General features: G+C 35.5%; 1 protein-coding gene across 3 annotated transcripts in view; it reads right to left on the bottom strand.

Annotated features, from left to right (window-relative positions):
- The window catches only part of LOC145238610 (protein unc-13 homolog B-like), a 90,721-nt gene that overhangs the window by 22,907 nt on the left and 44,716 nt on the right, over positions 1 to 23,098 (bottom strand). For all 3 annotated transcript variants that reach the window (XM_080101831.1, XM_080101832.1, XM_080101830.1), the window contains exons 19-27: positions 21,475 to 21,644; positions 21,227 to 21,342; positions 20,996 to 21,156; positions 14,953 to 15,106; positions 12,102 to 12,170; positions 11,950 to 12,039; positions 11,727 to 11,864; positions 5,879 to 6,000; positions 1 to 213 (exon numbers count right to left, since the gene is read on the bottom strand). In XM_080101831.1, coding sequence (XP_079957957.1) covers positions 1 to 213; positions 5,879 to 6,000; positions 11,727 to 11,864; positions 11,950 to 12,039; positions 12,102 to 12,170; positions 14,953 to 15,106; positions 20,996 to 21,156; positions 21,227 to 21,342; positions 21,475 to 21,644 — 1,233 coding nt within the window. The remainder of the gene's footprint in view (positions 214 to 5,878; positions 6,001 to 11,726; positions 11,865 to 11,949; positions 12,040 to 12,101; positions 12,171 to 14,952; positions 15,107 to 20,995; positions 21,157 to 21,226; positions 21,343 to 21,474; positions 21,645 to 23,098) is intronic.

The raw sequence follows: 23,098 nt of genomic DNA on the forward strand, positions 1-23,098 counted from the left end.
TGTGAATATTCAGGTGTGACATTCAACTTTGCATTAAGACCAGAAACATATTCTTTATATAGCCACTTTACTTTAAACTGCAAGTTCATGTAATCTGTCGTTTTGCAAAGTCTGTGTTGGCTGTGTTCAATCAGGGCAGGTCGCAAGTCCTCAGAAAATAAGTGCCACATTCTTTGTGCACTTACATGGCCGACATTCAATTCATTTGGAAACCTGTTAAACACATAAAACAAGAAACTACAAACTTTCAGTCTTTCAATGCTGTGAAACCTGAACAAATAACATTATAGACAAAATTTCACCAATTTCTGGTTTACCTAATAGTAAAATATAAACATCGGCTAAAACTCCCAATAACTAGAATGGTGGCTTTTCTATGTATATGACTATTTTATGTATTCTATGTCCTGATTTGATTTACCATACACACCATTTCATCTACATATATGATTGTTTGGACATTAAAAAACACATGGTTCCCCACACATGTGTTTATGAGAATTGATTAAGTTCTGGCTACTTTTAGATTCTTAAGTACCTATTAGTAGAAGCATAATATTGCACAAAAATATTGCAACATTAAAAAATACAATGTTCTTTTATGCCATTAGCTACATTGAAAACAATATTGTAATAAATAACACACATATATACAGTGTAGCAAAGTGAAAGAGTCAACTGGGCTTCATTGCTTTGTGTGGAAACAATGGCCTACAATGCCGAAACAATGTATAAAATATGACGCAACAATCACAATTGCTGATTTTAAAGATAGGCTAGTTAGATCATCCTGTAAAAACGTGGCAAACACCACTAATAGAGAATGATTGTATCATGTAAATTCACTGGTTTGACAGGGTATTCCGCTGGGCTTTCCAGTGTACTTCACTGGTTTGACAGAGCACTCCCTTGGGCTTTCCAGTGTACACATATTATGGGCTGTAACGGTAACCATTTGGCCATTGAGCCAAAATTTGGAACACTAAATGAGTAATCCACTGTAATTTTTTAACAATTTTTTTTCTTCAAATTTTACCTTTTAGTACACATCACAGGCTTGCATTTCTGACCTAAGGGACTGGAAAAACTAAAACCAATTATTTTTTGGGTAAAGGGGTGCAAAATGGGTGAATCCAATAAAAAGTTACAAAAAACTTTACAATATCTTAAATTGCACCAACCAACAAAGCATGAAACCCCTAGATCATGTACTTAGGTCAGTATAGCCAAATAGAAAATTTATGTATAGGGGACCTGTGGGTGAACCCTTGGGTCATTCAGGGTCAAACTTCAGGAGGATCAAATATGGAGAAATAACTAACACCTGTGTAAATTTTAATAAATTTGAAGCACTCTTTCTTAACCAAACACGTTTAACAAACCAGCGTTAGGAAGAAACAAACACTTTGGGGTTTAAGGGGTGAAAATGGGTCAATCATTTTAAAGGGTAAAAAATTCTTTAGAATATCTTAGATTGCATCAAACTACAAAGCATGAAACACCTTGATCATCTACTTTGGTCAGTATAGTCGTTTTAAAATTTTTACGTTTTGGGGGCCTGTGGGTGAACCGCTGGGTCATTTGGGTTCAAATTTCAGGAGGATCAAATTTAGGTTAATAACTAACATCTGTCAAAATTTGAATAATTCGAAGCACTCTTTCTTGACCAAACGCGTATAACAAACCATGTTTTAACAATTTTACATTTTGGGGGCCTATGGGAAAACCGCTGGGTCATTTGGGGTCAAATTTCAGGAGGATCAAATTTACGTTAATTGCACCAATCAACAAAGCATATAAATCCTAGATGATGCACTTTAGTCAGTATAGCTGTTTTTAAAATTTTACGTTTTGGGGGCCTGTGGGTGAACCGCAGGATCATTCAGGATCAGATTTCAGGAGGATTAAATTTAGGTTAATAACTAACATCTGTCAAAATTTGAATAATTCGAAGCACTCTTTCTTGACCAAACGCGTATAACAAACCATGTTTTAACAATTTTACATTTTGGGGGCCTATGGGAAAACCGCTGGGTCATTTGGGGTCAAATTTCAGGAGGATCAAATTTACGTTAATTGCACCAATCAACAAAGCTTTTAAATCCTAGATGATGTACGTTAGTTAGTATAGCTGTTTTTAAAAATTTACGTTTTGGGGGCCTGTGGGTGAACTGCTGGGTCATTTGGGGTCAAATTTCAGGAGGATTAAATTTAGGTTAATAACTAACATCTGTCAAAATTTAAATAAATTTAAAGCACTCTTTCTAGACCAAACGCATATAACAAACCAGCGTTAGTCAGAGAAAAAAATACGGACAAAAACAATATGTGTCGGTGTCCCCTTCAGGGAAGGGGACCCATAATAACTAAATAGCTTACAGCTCTATTCCAGTGAAAACAAAGCCCGGTGGCATGTGTGGCCCTGCATTAAGTAGCCATTTCTGTCTGACCATAAACCTAAAATTCCTTCCGCCGGATTTGATTGTTTGTCAAGGGCACATGTGTTTAAACACATAATAGGGACTGTAATGGTCACCATTTGGCCAATGGAGCCAAAATTGTAAATACTAAACGAACTAGAAAGGTGGTTTTCCTATATTTCTGATGGGACTGGATATATCCTATTTACCAATTTACTATACACATCATTTGATATACACATATGAACGTTTTTGCAAACAAAAAACAATGGGTCTCCACATGTGTGTTTGTGCAGATTTACAACAACAAATGTTGCGATTATTACTAGATTCTTGAGGACTAAGCATTAACCCAACTTTAAACTATAATAGTGGTTTTCCTATATACTGCCAGTTTATATATACTACATCATATTTAACGATGTATCACATATACCATTTACTATATTTATAACGGATATATATATTTGACACCTACATTTCATTGGGTCCCTATCTTTTTCCCTGCACTTTATATCATAATCATTTCTGCAAGCATAATCTAATGGGTCCCCACACATGTGCAGGTGCGATTTGGTAACAGTAAAAATAGGGCACAATCATTGTTAAACTGGAATAGTGGTTTTCCTGTATATTCCATTTTACAGAAACTCTGACATATTTACGCACCATTCATTATAATTGTAAGGGATATATATTTGATGGATACATTCAGTATGGTATAGGGTTGGGCATTTGACCGGTCAAATAAAATCTGGTCAATTGACCGGTCAAATAGGTCAAATACTATGCACATTATTAAATTGCAATTTTAGTTAAAAGTTGGAAGTTTATTCTTCTTCTAAATCATAAGTAATGGAAATGAAGGTTTCAACTCATGTAAATTTATTTGTGAAGTAGGAAATGTTCAGTTTATATTATATTACAGACTTATCCGACTGCATTGCATGCTTCACTTCATCATTTACCCCACCTGTGTGTCTATAATTTTCATTCAGTAATCACATTTGTGAACTGGACTCTCATAATATTCTATATACATCAGATTAAAGTCTAATTTTGACTGAGATTTAACTGCAAAACTCGCTTATCCTGTTTAAAGTCGTAATTTATGCTGTTACGCTGTTGTCACATCTCCATTCATGACAAAATAGGAATATACAAAAGCTTGATATGTACGTACTTTATCCCAATAAGTACTGACCTGTAACTTATCCACAAAAATCTATTCAGGGTAATTATAAGCTAAATATATAGCTACAAACAATTTTTGCATCAACTATCGAAAAAAGGACTGTAGATCTACAAGTTTACCCAGATGATTTAATTTTTTTTTTATCTGTCAGCAAAAATGTGCAACATTTGCAAAAATGGCCAAGTAAATACTATTGAACTAACTTTCCCTCATGGACATATCACACTCAATTTTATTATGATAAAACTGTGCTAGAAGTGATCCATGTTTTTTAATTCCATTGTAAACCTTGCAAAGTTTGCCACAACGTAAATCACATCTTAATTTCAAATGAAAAGAATCTCCTAATTGTTTTGGCATTTATTTCAAATGAACAAAACACATCTATATTGGCTTTAAAAGCACTTAATACAAGAGTATGCCCTAAACTGTTCTACCTGAGGGTTATTAGAAATAATTTACCCTTTCCAACAACCAAAAAGCAAGTCCAAGAAAATTTACCGGATTTGATTTTTAAAATTAAAAATAGTATTTGACCGGTCAAATAAAGTGCTGTCAATTGACCGTATTTGACCGGTCCATTGACCGGCTTGCCAACCCTAGTATGGTACCAATATTTTTGTGGCCTGTTATAACATAATTGTTTTTGCAAGCAAGAACCAATGGGTCCCCACACACACATATATTTTGAATTCGTAACAGGATGAATGGTGCATGCATATGCTAGGTAAGAATTTGAATTGCACAGATGACATTTCTGGTATGAAAAGAAATATTTATAAACTTTTGTTTTGTAACAGTCACAGCCCTTTGTTTGTTGAATTGTGATTTTTAATCCGCACATAGCGTTTCCTGGCGCCGTTAAGTTTCTACATACCAATATGATTGCTTAGCTGGGCTTTTTATGTCCAAAACCTGTTCTAAAACAGTTTTATTAACGCTTGCAGTAGGAGAAGTCATGTTACACAGGTGTAACAACTGGTGCTGTGTTGTCGCTCTGCGTTTCGAAACACGAATAAGTTGACCTACATTAATGTTTACAGCGCAATGTAACTAACATCGTAACATCTTAATTCCAACCAGTGAGAAAATTGTCAAGTGACGACTGCGTTCATGTGTGAAGCAGAGGCATTTTTCCATGCGCCACTATCCTCAATCACTCCCATTGCGTCAGCTGTGCACTGAGCGAGCACAAATTGGACAAAAGACAGCATGTAAAAACATACTTGGGGAAGTAACAGTAATTACTGAGCCTAATGCACTGAAATTTTTAACAGCCAACAAGGAGCACCCTATCCACAGCTGTTTAAAATTTCAGCAGGTTAAATCTTGTATTTCTGACCTAATTAACATGTGAACAAACAAACAAACAAACAAATATTTGGTGGTAAAGGGGTGAAAATCGATATATACAACTTCAAGTTACAAAATAATTTAAAATACGCTGCAACGTACCATTAAAAAAAGTATGAACCTCCAGAATCATCTGCTCTAGCAAGTATAGCCACTTTAAAAATTTCACGTTTTGGGGGGCTGTGGGTGAACCGAGGGATCTAACGGGGTCAAAATTCACATGGACCATCTTTAGACCAATATCTATAATGTGTGTAAATTTGAAAAAGTTTGAACCATTCTTTCTTGACCAAAGAGTGGGAACAAATCCGTGTTAGACGGAAAAAAAGAAATATATATATATAGGGAAGGGGACCCACAAAAAGTTTTGTCTGTATTCTTTTCGCATTATTAATATCATATAATTACAAAAACAATTAAAAAAAGAAAAAAATACTTTAATCTCTTGCTTTGACCTAGATATTTTTAGAAAGCCTTAACAGTTATATTACAAACACTACAGACACAAATTTTCCTAGAAAGCAGCTGTATTCGCAAAACGAGTTCCATTGACCTGCAATAACATCTCATGGTGCAGACACCCACGTTTGACGTTTGACCTTTTGACACCGTTTTTAATAGCATGCAGTCCTTAGTATTCAACAATACTGTTTAGCCTAATTTAGCATTGCTGTCACTATTCATGAACACAAGTACTTGACTTGTTTCATTTAAATGCCATTTGAATTGCTGTCACTAAAAAATTACCAGAGTATTCATGAAGTCGAATACTGTTATGCAGGTATTCGTGAAGTATTCGAATAACGCGTATATTTGAAGTATTCGAAAGAAGCATGTATTCGACCCAATGTCCGGTAACAGTACAAAAGTAGCATTGTATGATATCACAGAATAAAATGTTTATACATACTGATTAAGTACACAGGCATATATATTTTTGTCTTCTTCAATGACAGACACAATCAGAGTGATCAGTTTGGGCCAAAAGTCCAAGCTGTCAAGTTTTGGTCCCACTTCCTCTATGACTTCAACCTATTGATATAAGTATTTCATTACAAGTATATTTTGTGACAATCGTATTGTGTTTGCAAAGCTACACAATTAAAACATTGACTGCACAAAAACCTTCAACATAACATATGACAGAGGGCTTGGCATAATATGTGGTTGCAATTTTGGACAAAAAAATCGTAAATAGCACTGTCCTCTTGATTGCATCATTTAATCCTAAAAAAAACAAAAGTCCTACTTATGGATGTAAAATCCACTTTTACATCAAGTCACACTTATGCAAAAGAGTACAATGAGAAAGGCAGCTTTCCTGTGTATTTCCAGTTTATATATTCTGTATCTAATTTAGAGATTTACAATATACCCCCTTAAATACTACCATGACCGCTTTTGCAAGCAAAAAGGAATGATTTCCCATACTAGTCTATGTGTAAACTAGAAAAGTGGCTTTCTGATATATTTCCATTTTATATATTCTATACGATATTTACCAATTTACTATACTATACACAATTTTATTTACATATATGATTGTTTTTGCAAGCAAAAACGAATGGGTTCCCACACGCGTGTTTATGCGGATTACGGTAAACCTATGTTGCGGTAATTTTTAGATTCTCAAAGGCAAATTTTTCACAAGGCATTAACTTAACTTTAAAAGTTCTTTTCCATATTCTTTTTGCATCATTATTGTGATATAATTACAAAAAAATGGTGAAAAAAGAACGGGGAAAATACTTTCAATTTAATCTCCTGCTTTGACCTTATTATTGTCGTTCAAGTTAAGTTTTTAAACACATATTTTCCTAGAAAGCATTAACTGTTATTTTAGACACTATATAAAAAAAGTCGTTTGCTGCAAAGGTATACATAACTACTTGTTTTTCACTCAACTTTGTTTCGCAAAAACGACCGTTTAATGACCTTTTGGCACTGTTTTTAACAGCATGCAGTCCTTAGTGTTCAACAAGACCCTGATTCTTGAATTGATTTGTCAAAAATAAGGAAGATACGTTATGACGAAAAATTCTTAACTGTGTTGTAATGCCTAAAAGTTGACCTTTAGAGACCCGTTGTTATGCGACGGCCAAGCTGACAACGAGAATTTAAAGATCATTTATTGCGGCGTTCGAAAAAGTTAAGTTTATTTTTTCATATTTATGTTGATCAACGACGTTTTGTACGACATAAACGAAATCGAAGTACGTTTATCAAGTTTAATTTACATCTTAGGTACGAAACCTTCACCCAAAAAATGGGTGAATCCGAAAAAAAGATACAAAATTCTTTAAAAAACCTTACATTGCACAAAACAACAAAGCATGAAACTCCAAGATGCTGTACTTTAGTCAGTACCGCCGTTTTAAAAAATTGTACGTTTTGGGGGCCTGTGGGTGAACCGCTGGGTCAATCAGGGTCAAACTTCAGGAGGATCAAATTCGGGTTAACAACTAACATCTGTGCAAATTTGAATAAATTTAATGCAGTCTTTTTTAACCAAATGCGTTTAACAAACCAGCGTTAGACAGTAAAAAGAAAAAAAACTAGAAGGGTGGCTTAGCACATTTTGTTGTTGCATTTACACTATAACCTATTTTAAAACATTAATATGTTTCCTATGCTTATTTTGTATTGGGTCCCATATTAGCCATGGTCTTTTATAACCTTAGTCGTTTCTGCAGGCAAAAACTCATGGGTCCCCACACATGCAAAGTTGAAAATAATGCAATTTAAGAGATAACCATGAGAAAGTCGGGTGTTGTAAGGTAAAACACAGTGATCGGCACTGGGCTTAAATAATAACACTATGCAGAATACAAACTATAAAATTAGATTCACCCCAGATATTGTTTGAAGTATGTCCTATTTAACGTTTCAAAAAACTGATCCATTTTAGGGGGCTAGTAGGGTAACTAATTGGGTTCGACACACAAACTAAAAAAATTATAAAACCACAATGACTCAATCAATAGTACTGCAAAATTTCAGCCCAATCCGCCAACGTTCAAAATTTCGTCCACTAGAGGTGTTTTGAGCAACAACTGTTAATGTTTCTGATGTCATAGAGCTGTTAACAAGCCCCTAACTGCCATGACGCAAAAACGTCCACCAAGCAACCCACCAATGAGCAACATACAACTGGTTGCCCTTGTAACACTATTGAGCAACAGAAATCTTTCCTTTGTGGTGCCCAGTAACATACAAATATGTTTTACTCTTTAGGGGCTTGTGGGGTAAATGTTAGGACTACAGGGTTGGACACAACAATCGACACCTATAAATGGCAAACTAGACAAGAAATCCAAATTTTAGCCAATTCTGACACTGTTTAAAAACTCACCCATTTTAGGGGGCTAGCGGGTAAATACTGGGGTCATCAACAAAAACAAAGTGGGATGCACATCTACATGACTATATCTACCATCTGTGTAAATTTCAGCCAAATCCATGAAACATTTGATGGAAAAACGAGTCGGACAAACTTTGGGTAAAAACACCCATTTTAGGGGGCTGGCGGGAAAAATACTGGGGTTATCAACAAAAACAAAGTAGGATACACATCTACATAACTATATCTACCATCTGTGTAAATTTCAGCCAAATTCATTAAACATTTGATGGAAAAACGAGTCGGACAAACTTTGGGGGAAAAATACCCATTTTAGGGGGCTAGCGGGGTAAATACTGGTGTTATCAGCAAAATCAAAGTGGGATGCACATCTACATAACTATATCTACCATCTGTGTAAATTTCAGCCATATCCATCAAACATTTGATGGAAAAACGAGTCGGACAAACTTTGGGAAGAAAAAAAAGGAAGAAAAACAAAGAAAACAAAACAAAAACAATTTGAGTAAAATCAATATGTGTCCCCTTCAGGGAAGGGGACCCATAAATACGGACAAAAACAATATGTGTCCCCTTCAGGGAAGGGGACCCATAATTAGTAAGAATATCAATCATGATGCGAGTATTTTTAGATTTCTTGAGACAAACTAGAAGGGTGGCCTAGCATATTTTGTTGTTGCATTTCCACTATAACCTATTTTAAAACATAAATATATTTCCTATGCTTATTTTGTATTGGGTCCCATATTTGCCATCGTCTTTTATAACCGTAGTTGTTTCTGCAGGTAAAAACTCATGGGTCCCCACACATGTAAAGTTAAAAATAGTGCATTTCAAGAGAGAACCATAGTCCACATGCTACCCAAATTTTAGCCAATTCCAACACTGTTTTATAAACTTACCCATTTTAGGGGGCTAGTAAGGTTACTAATGGGGTTTGACGCTAAACTAAAAAATTATGAAACCTCAATGACTCAATCAATAGTACTGCAAAATGTCAGCACAATCTGCCAATGTTTAAAAAATCGACCACTAGAGGTGTTTTGAGCAACAACCGTTAATGGCTTTAACAAACCCCTAACTGCCATGACGCAAAAATGTCCAGCAAGCAACCCACCAATGAGTAACATACAACTGGTTGCCCTTGTAACACTATTGCGCTACAGAATTTTTTCGCTTGTGGTACCCAGTAACATACAAATACGTTTTACACTTTGGGGGCTTGTGGGGTAAATGTTGGGGCTACAGGGTGGAACACAACAATGGACACCTATAAATGTCATACTCTACAAGCTATCCAAATTTTAGCCAATTCCAACATTGTTTACAAACTCATCCATTTTGGGTGGCTAGCGGGATAAATAATGGGGTTATCAACAAAAACAAAGTGGGATGCACATCTACATAACTATATCTACCATCTGTGTAAATTTCATCCAAGTCCATCAAACATTTGATGGAAAAACTAGAAGGGTGGCTTAGCACATATTGCCCTTGCATATACACTATAACCTATTTTAAAACATTGATATATTTCCTATGCTTATTTTGTATTGAGTCCGATACCATCTACTGTCTTTTATAACCTTAGTTGTTTCTGCAAGCAGAAACTCATGGGTCCCCACACATGCAAAGTTATAGATAATGCATTTCAAGAGATAACCATGTGAACGTTTAGCGTTGTAAGGTAAAACGCAGTGATCGGCACTGGGCTTAAATAATAATACTATGTAGAGTACAAACTATATAAATTTAGATTCACCCCAGATATTGTTTGAAGTATGTCCTATTTAACATTCCTTTTCAAAGAAACGAAGGAGTAAGTAGTGGCATAATGGGGTAAAACAAAAACATAAATAGCAAATTCTACAAGCTGTCCGGTTTTCATTCAATTCGAACATTGTGAAAAGGGTCACCTATTTTACGAATTAGTTGGTTAAGTTGTGGTGCTACAGGGCAAAACATAACATTTGAGGACTTAGTATGTTTGATAAACTTAGCAAAATTTCATATAATTAGGACGTTTTTTAAAAGTTCATTTATTTTAGGGGGCTAGTTGAGTAAATGTTGGGGCTACAAGGTAAAACACATCAATTGGAACCTACAAATAGCATAGTCCACATACTACCAAAATTTTATCCAATCCCGACACTGTTTAAAAAACTGACCCATTTTAGGGGGCTAGTAGGGTAACTAATGGGGTCCGACACACAAACTAAAAAAATAGGATACCTTAATGACTCAATCAATAGTACTGCAAAATTTCAGCCAAATCCGCCAATGTTTAACATTTCGACCACTAGAGGTGTTTTGAGCAACCACCGCTAATGTTTCTGACGTCATAGGGCAACAACCCCCTAACTGCCATGACACAAAAACGAGTCGGACAAACTTTGGGCAGAAAAAAAGAAGAAAAAAAAAGAAAAGAAAAAAACAACAAACAATTTGAGTAAAATCAATATGTGTCCCCTTCAGGGAAGGGGACCCATAATGAGTCGGACAAACTGTAGGCAGAAAATAACCTATTTTAGGGGGCTAGTGGGGCAAATACTGGGGTTATCAACAAAAACAAGTGGGATGCACATCTACATACCTATATCTACCATATGTGTAAATTTCATCTAAATCCATCAAACATTTGATGGAAAAACGGGTCGGACAAACTTTGGGAAGAAAAAAAAAAACAAAAAAAAAAAAAAACAAATTCGAGTAAAATCAGTATGTGTCCCCTTCAGGGAAGGGGACCCATAATTAGTAAAACGCATAAACATAAGCTTGGAATGCTTTGTACACATTCTTTTTACACCAATACAATGTTGTATATATTTACAAAAATAGTAGAAACTAGAAAGGTGGCTTTTTAATATACTTCAATTTTATATATTCTATATCCTATTTACCAATTTAATATACACATCATTTGATCTACACATATAATTGTTTTTGCAAACAAAAACAAATGGGTCCCCACACGCAAATTGCAAAAAAATTGAAGCACTATTCCTTGATCAAACGCGTATAACAAACCAGTGTAAGACAGAAAAAAAATACAGACAAAAACAACGAGTGTCCCTTTCATGGAAGGGGACCCATAATAAGTTTTTCACCACATTGTACTTGTGGACTAGAGCAGCGGTAAACCTAAAGAAGAATATTTAGCACTGTGGGGCCAGGGTTAAGTTAGGGAGGATCAATTTTGGGTAATTACCAAACTTGTTTATAAATTTAGAAGCACTCTTTCTTTACCAAACAAATATGTGACCCATCAATGAAGGATACCGACAACCGTGCAAATTGACAAATATACCTGCTTAGGACAACACATTTTTCTAGCAATCAGTAATCTGGATTGTCGAATTCTTTAGAACATTTGTCAGTACATTGCACAAAAAATAACCTGTTTGTCAGAATGATATTCCCGATAATATATTTCTGCACAGTTGTTAAAAATATACATGTAAGTTGAATGAATGCAAGTTTGACAGCAATCTTTAACCACTTGACTGGCACGCGGGGGACTTGCCAACTCTTGAACCTTAAAAAGCAACAGAAATCTCATTCAGAACTCTGGTTGTATTTAGGTTTGTTCAAAACAGTATTTTTTTAAAAACTTTACTTACCTTCATTCTGAAGAAAGTTATGCTAGTGAGCAGATCCACGGTAGATTTTAAGTCAGAGAGCTTTTCAGGATTGGAAGCAGGAAAATGTTTCTAACAAAAGATAAAGTTTGCCTTTAAAATAATTTTTTATAATGATGCAGCTGTACACTTACCCGATACATGGACAAATCAATACGAATGGAATTGTGAAGTTGATCCAAAAGCTTTACAAATCTTTCAGTCTGCAAAAAAGCAGTAATAAAAACATGGAGACTAAGCGATAAAAAAACAGGATATCATTAAAGCTGCAAAACTGGGGTTGGGCTCCACAAATCCTGATCATGCATATGAGTGAAAAGTGTCTTTTTTACCATTTAGAACATTACGTCACTGTCTCTGAAATAGTGCAATTGTTTACCTAAGTATCTAGAGAAAACAGCACTGCACAACAAAATAAAACATATTTCCTATGGTTTCACAAGAATCCACATTTCGTTTATTGCATATATCAGTTAAAATTAAAAGGAAACTACTCTATAAGGGTGGCTTAGCACATTCTGTTGTTGCCTTTACACTATAACCTAGTTCAAAACATTAATATATTTCCCATGCTTATTTTGTATTGGGTCCCATATTAGCCATCGTCTTTTATAACCTTAGTCCAGTGGTTCTTAACCTTTTTATAACGGCCGAACCCCAACAATATTCTTCAGCCTTTGGTCGAACCCCAAGGTTGCATCCTAGGTTTTAACCCATTTTGTTTGGTGGGAAATAATTAGTTTTTGTTCAAACGTAGTGGCAACAGTTACTGTTGGTCATTTTCATTGAATATTACAAGCAACTTGTTTCACGATTGCTTTAATTTCGGCAATTTTTGGTTTTACCAAAATGAAGCATTGTATTTTTAGCATCTGTACACAAACATGAAAAAGTTGAAGTAACAAATTTTTGCTGCCAACAAAATTTCGTTGTTTTTCTGCTTACAAACAACGTGCACAATGCTCTTTGTTAAGTCAAAAAAAGAAAATAAAACCTTAGTGCAGCGGGCAACCTTTTTGCTAGGACAGCCGCATCGCAGATTCTTATTTCACCAACGGCCGCCATTTACCTGCTTATTTCTGTTTTAAAATACTTGGTTGATATCTATACCATCTAATAGCGCCCAAAAAGTCAAGATTAATTTCCAGCTTGCTACACAGCGTGGAGATCAGTAAAGTGTTTATGATGTCATAATTTATATTGTGATGCTTGTGGTACCTGCTTTGCTCGCATTGTTGGCACACAAAGGGCGTACAAAAAGTCTGATGCATATGGTTATTAGGCTGGTACTCTTTTTAGTACCACAAAAAAAGTTTAGAGCAGTTTAAAAATCAAAATATTTAGCAAAAGACGTTTATTTACGCCACGGTCGCCAGTACATATATTTTAATAAACATGTTTACGGACCCTAACGTTTGACGAAAACCAGTATTTGTATTGTACTTCAAAAAGACCTTCGTCGAACCCTGATTCGGCGTTGCCAAACCCCGGTTAAGAACCACTGCCTTAGTCGTTTCTGCAGGCAGAAACTCATGGGTCCCCACACATGCAAAGATGAAAATAATGCATTTCAAGAGATATCAGATAACCATGAGAAAGTCGGGTGTTGTAAGGTAAAACACAGTGATCGGCACTGGGCTTACATAATAATACTATATAGAGGACTTAGTATGTTCAATAAACTTTGCAAATTTCATATAATTAGGACGTTTTTTTAAGTTCATTTATTTTAGGGAGCTAGTTGAGTAAATGTTGGGGCTACAAGGTAAAACACATCAATCGAAACCTACTAATAGCATAGTCCACATGCTTCCCAAATTTTAGCCAATTCTGACACTGTTTAATAAACTCACCCATTTTAGGGGGCTAGCGGGGTGAAATTGAGGCTACAAGGTTAAACACAACAATCAGCTGCTATGAATGGTAAATTCTGCAAGTTGTCTAAATTTCAGCCAATTCTGACATTGTTTAAAAAACTGACCCATTTTAGGGGGCTAGCAGGGTAACTAATGGGGTCCGACACACAAACTAAAAAAATATGAAACCTCAATGACTTCGACCACTAGAGGTGTTTTAAGCAACAACCGGTCATGTTTCTGACGTCATAGGGCTGTTAACAACCCCTAACTGCCATGGCGCAAAAACGTCCACCAAGCAACCCACAAAGTCACAAACGAGTAACATGCAACTGGTTGCCGTTGTCAGGTTTTTTTTTAAGGTTTGGTTTGGGTGACCGCTAAGTAGTTTTAAGAGACCGCAAGTGTTTCATTTAAATACCAAAAAATAGTACTGTAGTTGCAAGTCCAAATTTTGGGGAAACCGCTGGAGAAATTTGGGGGACCAAAACGGTCCAACGGTCAAAACACCTTAAAAAAAACACTGGCCGTTGTAACACTATTGCGACACAGAAATCTTTCGTTTGTGGTGCCCAGTAACATACAAATACATTTTACACTTTGGGGGCTTGTGGGGTAAATGTTAGTGCTACAGGGTTGAACACAACAATCGACACCTATAAATGGCATACTCTACAAGCTATCCAAATTTCAGCCAATACTGACACTGTTTACAAACTCACCCATTTTAGGAGGATAGCGGGGTAAATACTAGGGTTTTCTGGACAAACAAAGTGGGATGCACATCTACATAATTATATCTACCATCTGTATAAGTTTCAGCCAAATCCATCAAACATTTGATAGAAAAACGAGTCGGACAAACTTTGGGAAGAAAATAACCCTTCACGGAAGGGGACCCATAATTCTGAATTGTGCATTCAAGCAGAATGTAAACCGGATGACTTGTTTAACAAATGATAGGCTACAGTTTGGCTACATTTTTTGAACAGCATTAAACCTATGCACATAGTGGCTGTGGTTATGGTCATATGGGAGTATCAAGCGCCAAGTACAGGTTAGTCAAAAATGTTATTTCCAAAAAAACAATACTTATCACAAGCCGACGGCAAAACTTTTAAGTTTGTACCCCAAAATTTGATGCAGCAAATCTATTCCCAGCTGACACGTGAGTTGTCGTTGGTGATGTATGAGAGTAGTAAGCATTTATGTTTGCAAGCAAAGAACTCATAACTGCTGGTGCTTTAGGACATTTGTACTTGGATGACAAACATGAAAAGTGTCTGAAATAAAAAAAAAGATGTGATGGGTAAGGAAAAGGTGTTCTTGCTGAAAATATGATTTTACGCATATCAAAAGACTATAAACTAAAAAGGTGGCTTTCCTATATATTTTTATTTTATATATTCTATATTCTATGTTCTATTTACTAATTTGTTAAACATTTTTGACCTACTAATCTTAGTGATGCAGGCAAAAACGAAAAGGTCCTTACACACATGTTTATGCGATTTGGTCGCACAATAAAAATGGTGCAATTATTTATAGATTCTTAAGGACAAATTGCAGAAAAGCATCGACCCAAACTAAAAAGGTTTTTGCTCATGTTCTTTGTTACATCATTGCATTGTCATATATTTACAATAGTAAAATAGAATACTAAAAAAAACTTCCAATCCTATCTGAACCATTCTCTAAAAGCTTTGACTTCGATATTGCAGTCAAAGGCCAGTTTTTAAACAGTAAAAACTGATCCCAGTATTAGAGACACTAAAAATTAAGAAACCATTTTGCAGCAAAGCTATATGTAACAAATTGTTCTTTACTAAACTTTGTTTCGCCAAATGTATACCATTGACTTGCAATAACCTATTGCCGTGTAAAATCTGAATGACTGTGAATGATCTTTTACCACAGGTTTCAAAAGCATGCAGTCTTTAGTGTTAAACAACAACTTTTACCTAATTTATACACAACTCACTTTACTGTGTTTATACACAACTCACTTTACTGTGTTTATACATAACTCACTTTACTGTGCCATTACAAGTCAAGCTGACAATGACCGTTTGATGTTTATCAACACAGTTGCCAGACATAAAACAAAGCAAAGTGCTGTTTATCAAGTTTACATCACAACTTAGATACCAAACCTTAGCCCAAACTAAAATGCATGATACCATAATAAAACATGTAGCATTGCTGCAATAAATAATTTTCTATTTTGTTTTCTAATTATCGATCAGGGTGCCTAGTAATACGTAAGCAATGTTGGAAAAGCGATATATTGTGTTAAAAAAATATAATGATTGATGCGATTTTCGTTGGTACTAGGCAGAAAAGATACGTTTACGCTTTAAATGTGTGTTCACAAAAGATTCGGTTTCGGCCGAATCGCAATAAAATATTCAGCCGAAACCGAATATTTGCAAAAGTGGCCGATTCTGCCGAATAAATTCGGCAAACCGAATATTCGGAACATCTCTAGTTTTTACAACGCACCCACCAACAAAATATGAAAGTCCTTGATCATGCAAGTTTAGTCATTTAAAAATTTAGCGTTTGAGAAGCTTTGAACCTTTGGTGATCTTGGGCTATTGGGGGTCAAAATTTGGGAGGGTCAAATTTGGATAATTACGTAATATGTGTGTAAATCTAAATTTGTTCAAAACACTCTTTCATGACCGAACACTTAGAACAAACCAGCGTTAGACAAAAAAAGAAAAAAAGACACATAATAAACAGCATCCATTCGGAATAGATGTGCACACTAGGGATGTTCAAAGTAGAATAACTGAGTATTCTAGAATAATTGTTTCGAATCTAGAATATCGAATCCAGTTCTTATATTATTTTTGGGTTATGCAATTAATCCTCACAACAATGAAGGCAAACCAGTTTAAAATAGTCATGCACCAAAGTTTCGGTTGGCCAAAACATTTCGGCCGAATACGCTGTTTTCTAATGTTTCGGATTTGGCCCGAACTTTTTTGAAAATTCGGTCGTAACCGAGCTTTTTGATTGCATGGAAATGATACCTAAATTTTTATTTTCGCCCATGCGAAACATCTTAAACTAGAAGGGTGGCTTAGCACATTTTGTTGTTGCATTTACACTATAACCTATTTTAAAACATTAATATATTTCCTATGCTTATTTTGCATTGGGTCCCATATTAGCCATGGTCTTTTATAACCTTAGTCGTTTCCGCAAGCAGAAACTCATGGGTCCCCACACATGCAAAGTTGTAGATAATGCATTTCAAGAGATAACCATGAGAAAGTCAGGTGTTCTAAGGTAAAACACAGTGATCGGCACTGGGCTTAAATAATAATTCTATGTAGAATACAAACTATAAAATTAGATTCACCCCAGATATTGTTTGAAGTATGTCCTATTTAACATTTTAAAAAACTGACCCATTTTAAACCACTGACCCATTTTAAACCTTTTATAAAACCACAATGACTCAATCAATAGTACTGCAAAATTTCAGCCCAATCCACCAATGTTTAAAATTTCAACCACTAGAGGTGTTTTGAGCAACAACCATTAATGTTTCTGATGTCATAGGGCTAAACTGCCATGGCGCAAAAACGTCCAACAAGTACCCACAATGCCCCAATGAGTAACATACAACTGGTTGCCCTTGTAATACTATTGCGCCACAGAAATCTTTCGCTTGTGGTGCCCAGTAACATACAAATACGTTTTACACTTTGGGGGCTTGTAGGGTAAATGTTAGGACTACAGGGTTGAACACAACAATCGACACCTATAAATGACATACTATACAAGCTATCCAAATTTCACCCAATTCTGACACTGTTTAAAAACTCACTTATTTTAGGAGGCTAGCGGGGTTATCAACAAAAACAAAGTGGGATGCACATCTACATAACTATATCTACCATCTGTGAAACTTTCATCCAAATCCATTAAACATTTGATGGAAAAACGAGTCGGACAAACTTTGGGTAAAAAATACCCATTTTAGGGGGCTAGTGGGGTAAATACTGGGGTTATCAACAAAAACAAAGTGGGATGCACATCTACGTAAATATATCTACCATCTGTGTAAATTTCAGCCAAATTCATCAAACATTTGATGGCCAAACGAGTCGGACAAACTTCGGGGAAAAAATACCTATTTTAGGGGGCTAGCCGGGTAAATACTGGGGTTATCAACAAAAACAAAGTGGGATGCACATCTACATAACTACATCTACCATCTGTGTAAATTTCACCCAAATCCATCAAACATTTGATGGAAAAACGAGTCGGACAAACTTTGGGAAAAAAAAAAGAAAGAAAACAAAACAATCAATTTGAGTAAAATCAATATGTGTCCCCTTCTGTGGACCCATTATTAACTATTTGTGGTATCTATAAAATACGAGCCATGTTGTCTGCGAAATATTACAAGTTTAGTAAAGCTTCAGCATTGTGAAAGTGATTTTGGTTTGTCATAATTGAGTTTACGTGCATCAACAACACAAGGTTCAGTTGAAAACGTCCAAGAAAGGGGATTTTAGGTTCGGCCTGATTCGGCTGAATATTCGTTTTCGGCCTGAACCTTTTTAGGCAGGTTCGGTGCATCACTAGTGTAAAACACTACAGTTAAAACTAGAAGGGTGGCTCAGCACATATTGCCATTGCACATACACTACTACACTTTATTTAATAGGTCCCATATATATAGAATATTATAATTTTTTTCTAAATTTCATGACATTGTTTAAAAAGTTAACCCTTTTTAAGGGGCTAATGGGGTAACTGATCGGACTACAGGGTAAAATGTGAAATTCGACACCTAAAAATGCCATATTGCACAAACAGTCAAAATTTCATGCAACTTGGCCAATGTTTAGAAATTACACCCCCTTAGGGGTTACTGGGGTGAAGGTGAGGCTCACAGGGTAAAAGAGATCAATGGATGATGTATTCTATAAACTGTCTATATTTCATTAAATTTAGACATTGTTTAAAAAATTCACTCTTTTCAGGGGGCCAGTGGCATTAATCTTGGGGATGCAGTGTGAAAAACTACAATTAACACCTAATTATGGCAAACTGTCAAAATTTCATCCAATTCGGACATTGTTTAGGAAATTCACCCATTTTAGGGGGCCAGTAGGGTAAATATTGGGGCTGCAGGATGAAACACAACAATCGACACCTAATTATAGCAAACTGTCAAAATTTTATGCAATTCGGACTTTGTTTAAAAAATTCACCCTTTTTAGGGGGCCAGTGGGGTAAACATTGGGGCTGCAGGGTGAAACGCAACAATTGACACCTAATTATGGCACAAAGAACACATTGTCAAAATTTCATCCAATTCGGACATTGTTCAAAAAGTCACCCGTTTTGGGGGGCTGGTGGGGTAAATATTGGAGCTGCAGGGTGAAACACAACAATCGACACCTAATTATGGCACAAAGAACAAACTGTCCAAATTTCATCCAAATCAGACATTGTTTAAAATTTTACCCATTTTAGGGGGCTGGTGGGGTAAATACTGGGGTGATTAAGTCAAACAAACCAAAAGGCACATCTACATAACCATATCTTCCATCTGTGAAAGTTTCATCCAAATCCAACACAGATTTGTTGCCAAAAGTGCATGGACAAACTTCACGGCGGAAAAAGAAGAAAAAAAAATAGTGAAATCAAGATGCGTCCCCTTCATAAAAATATTGACCCAAACGCCACATGTTTTTGGCATTACTTCACCATTTTAGCGATATTGACAGACAATACCAAGCCAATTGCTGCCTAACACAATAACCATTTGTATTTTGTTGTCAATGACCGAAAACAATCTAACGCCGAAAAAACTTTGTTATCTGCATCACATAAAATGAATGGGTCCCCACATGTGCGTTTGTGCGGATTTACAGTAAACAAATGTTCCGGTTATTTTTAGATTCTTAATGAAAAACTTTCAAAAGGCGCTAACACAACTTTCAAAGTTTTGTCCATATTCTTTTTGCATCATCATTGTCATATAATTACAAAAAAAAACAGTAAATAAGAATGGGAAAAATACTTTCAATTTAATCTCATGCTTTGACCTTGATATTGTCGTTGAAGGTCGGTTTTTGAACAATTTGCCAAGACTAAAAATGTGCGTGATAACCTAATAAAACAACATAGCATAGCTGCGCAAAAACAGCTGATTTCTAATCACCGAAACGACTGTCTCGTAAAGCGCCTGTCCGGATGTCAAGCTGAGCACTCCTGCTCTGCATTCAACCACCTTAATCGTAAACCAATGAATTACTCCCTTGAGATTTGAGATATCTGACTGACATGTACACATATTATGGGCTGTAAAAGTAAGTATTTGGCTGATTAAGGCAAAATTTTAAATACTAAACGAATAACCTACTGCAAACAATTGTTGAACTTTTCAGCACATTAGGGCTTATGTTTCTGGCATAAAACTAAAACTTATTATTTCGGGGTTTAAGGGGTGAATCCAATAAAAAGTTACAAAATTCTTTAGAATACCTTTCATTGCACCAACCAACAAAGCATGAAACTCTCAGACGTACTTTTTTTCGTTTAAAAATTTTTCATTTTGGAGGCCTGTGGGTGAACCGCTGGGTCGTTCGGGGTCAAACTTCAGAAGGACCAAATTTGGATTATTAACTAACATCTGTCCAAATTTGAATAAATTTAAAGCACTATTTCTTGACCAAACACGTTTAACAAACCAGCGTTAGACATATATTTTTTAATCATTGCACCAAACATAACATTACCCTTGCATTTTTGGTAACTCATGGTAGACACACAAATACATTTGCAACATTGTTTTGTAGTGAGCATCCTTTCTTACCACTCAATCCATCCTCTATTAGTGTGGTCTCACTTGTTCATTACCCACAACACAATATTTAGGCCAGTTTGTTTGAGCAAAGTAAACTGTTAACATGAGGAGAATGAATAATGCACCAAAAAAAAAGTTTTCCCGATTAAGCACATACCATTTAACCAACATACTTTTTCATTGTATGATACTTAAGATTAGCAAACACATCACAATTTAGCAGTTTTTCTATTTGAATTATTAAGTTTAGGGCCCTGTGTGTAAGCTGCCTAAGGAAAATCAGAGTAAACTGTAAAAGCTACAAAAAAAAACAATTGCCAACAAAAACAATTACGTCATTGCTTGGTAAATTGATTCCACACCATATCTAATTGCAAATTCATCTACAATCTCCTGGGCATAACCATCAAAATAGGTTTTCCATGAATCTTCTGCATATGATTGAGGTATTTTTACCATGTCATTGTTTTCTTGGCAAGTGTAATGGAATAAGTTCTGAAACAAATCACCAACAATCAAAAATGTTAAACAAAATATAAAAAAACTGTTTTATGACATAACATACTTCATGTAAACAAGTATACTGCAAATGATAGGATGCAACCTTTTCTTCCCCTTTAACTTCCATGTTTATGTGCAAACGAATAGCTCCTGACACTACTGATTTGTCAGTTCTCTTCTCTGCAGGATAATTTCATGCGTCAAAAGCAATACCAGATATACGCAAAATCAGCTCACAAAAAAATGGTGCAAAACAAATAGACCAGTGTTGCAACAAACTTACATAGTTTTCAAAGCAAAAATGGCTCTTACCCAAATTATACCAAACATCCATGTCTCCAGACAAAGTTCGAACCTCAACTATTGTCTGGCCAAGGAAATCGTCTGATTCCCTTTTGAACTGCTGTTTAAGGACAGATTTAATATCATCATCTTCATCCCACACACGAACTTTAATCCTGTCAGTTGAGTTGTGACACTCACTAAAAAGATTTGATTAACTCATAACCTTAGAATATGATGTTGCTCTTTATCACTTTGTCAAGCGATTCAAGCAGAGGCCACCCCTGCTGCATTAAACCGCTTCTAATTGTAAACCAGTGAATTACTTCCTTGGTACTTCTATCAGACTAACTGTTTAGCACATACCATACATATCATGAGATGTAACCATTTGGCTGATTATGCTACAATTTTAAATACTAAACGAGGAAACCAATACAAACAATTGTTGTAAATTTTCACTTTTTCACATAAAATTTCACATTTAAACCACAGTAGGGTTTGTATTTCTGACCTAAAGGACTGGTAATGCAAGAAACGAATATTTCGGAGGTTGAGGGGTGAAAATGGGTGAATTTAATTAAAAATTACAAAAATCTTCAGTATACCTTCTGATACACCAACCAACGAAGTACGAAACCTTTGCATCATGTACTTTAGTAGGCATAGCCATTTTATTGATTTTTGGGGGCTGTGGGTTAACTGCTGGGCCACTTGGGGTCAAACTTCAGGAGGATCAATATTGGATAACTAACTAACTAACATGTGTGTAAATTTAAACAAATTTGAAGCACTCTTTCTTGACCAACTGTGTGGCACAAACCAGCGTTAGCCAGAAAACAGAAAGAAAAAAATACAGACAAAAACAATGTGCCCCTTCAGGGAAGGACCCATAATTAGTTAAAACTCTAAAGTATTCCAGAAACAATGGGTAGAATTAATTTCACTTAGTCTTGTAGCAATACAACACATAGGATTAATCTATGAGGCTTTTTGTTACATGACAAAACAAGGACAAACAATTGACACATTTTTATGCTTGTGATGACTTCTTATACACTCCATATCAATTTAACAGTCGCACTATTTACCTTTAAGAGTGGAAAGACAGGCTGCTGGTGGTCCTGACAAAATTGATTCACTGACTTCAATTTGGAAAAGGTTATATTAGGGCTTGTAAGCTATTTGGGCCATGCGCATATTTTTTTAAATATCATCAGCCTGATGTAAATAAGGTTTGGTGACCCTTGGTATATGGAAACACGGTAACAAAAGACTAACTATAAATTGACAACTTTTAATGTTACATTGTGGCAAACGTTTGACAAATCGCTTCTTGTATTTTAAAATATTTATTTGTCGACCTGCATTAACCTCTCACCATGAGTAGCCATGCTGTCAATGACCTTATAAGAAAGTTACAAAATACTTTACAATACATCAATCAACAAAGTATGAAACTCCAGTATACTGTACTATAGTAAGCATTGCTGTGGGTGAACTGCTGGGTCATAATTGATTAGTGGTCAAACTTTAGGTGATCTAACTTCCAATTACTAACTAACATTTGTGTAAATTTGAATATGTTTAAAGCACTCTTTCTTGACCAAATGGTTGTAACAAACCAGCCTTCCACAGAGAAAAGAAAAATAAA

This window comes from Phallusia mammillata, chromosome 7 (assembly GCF_965637545.1).
Source record: "Phallusia mammillata chromosome 7, kaPhaMamm4.hap1.1, whole genome shotgun sequence".
NCBI lineage: Eukaryota > Metazoa > Chordata > Ascidiacea > Phlebobranchia > Ascidiidae > Phallusia > Phallusia mammillata.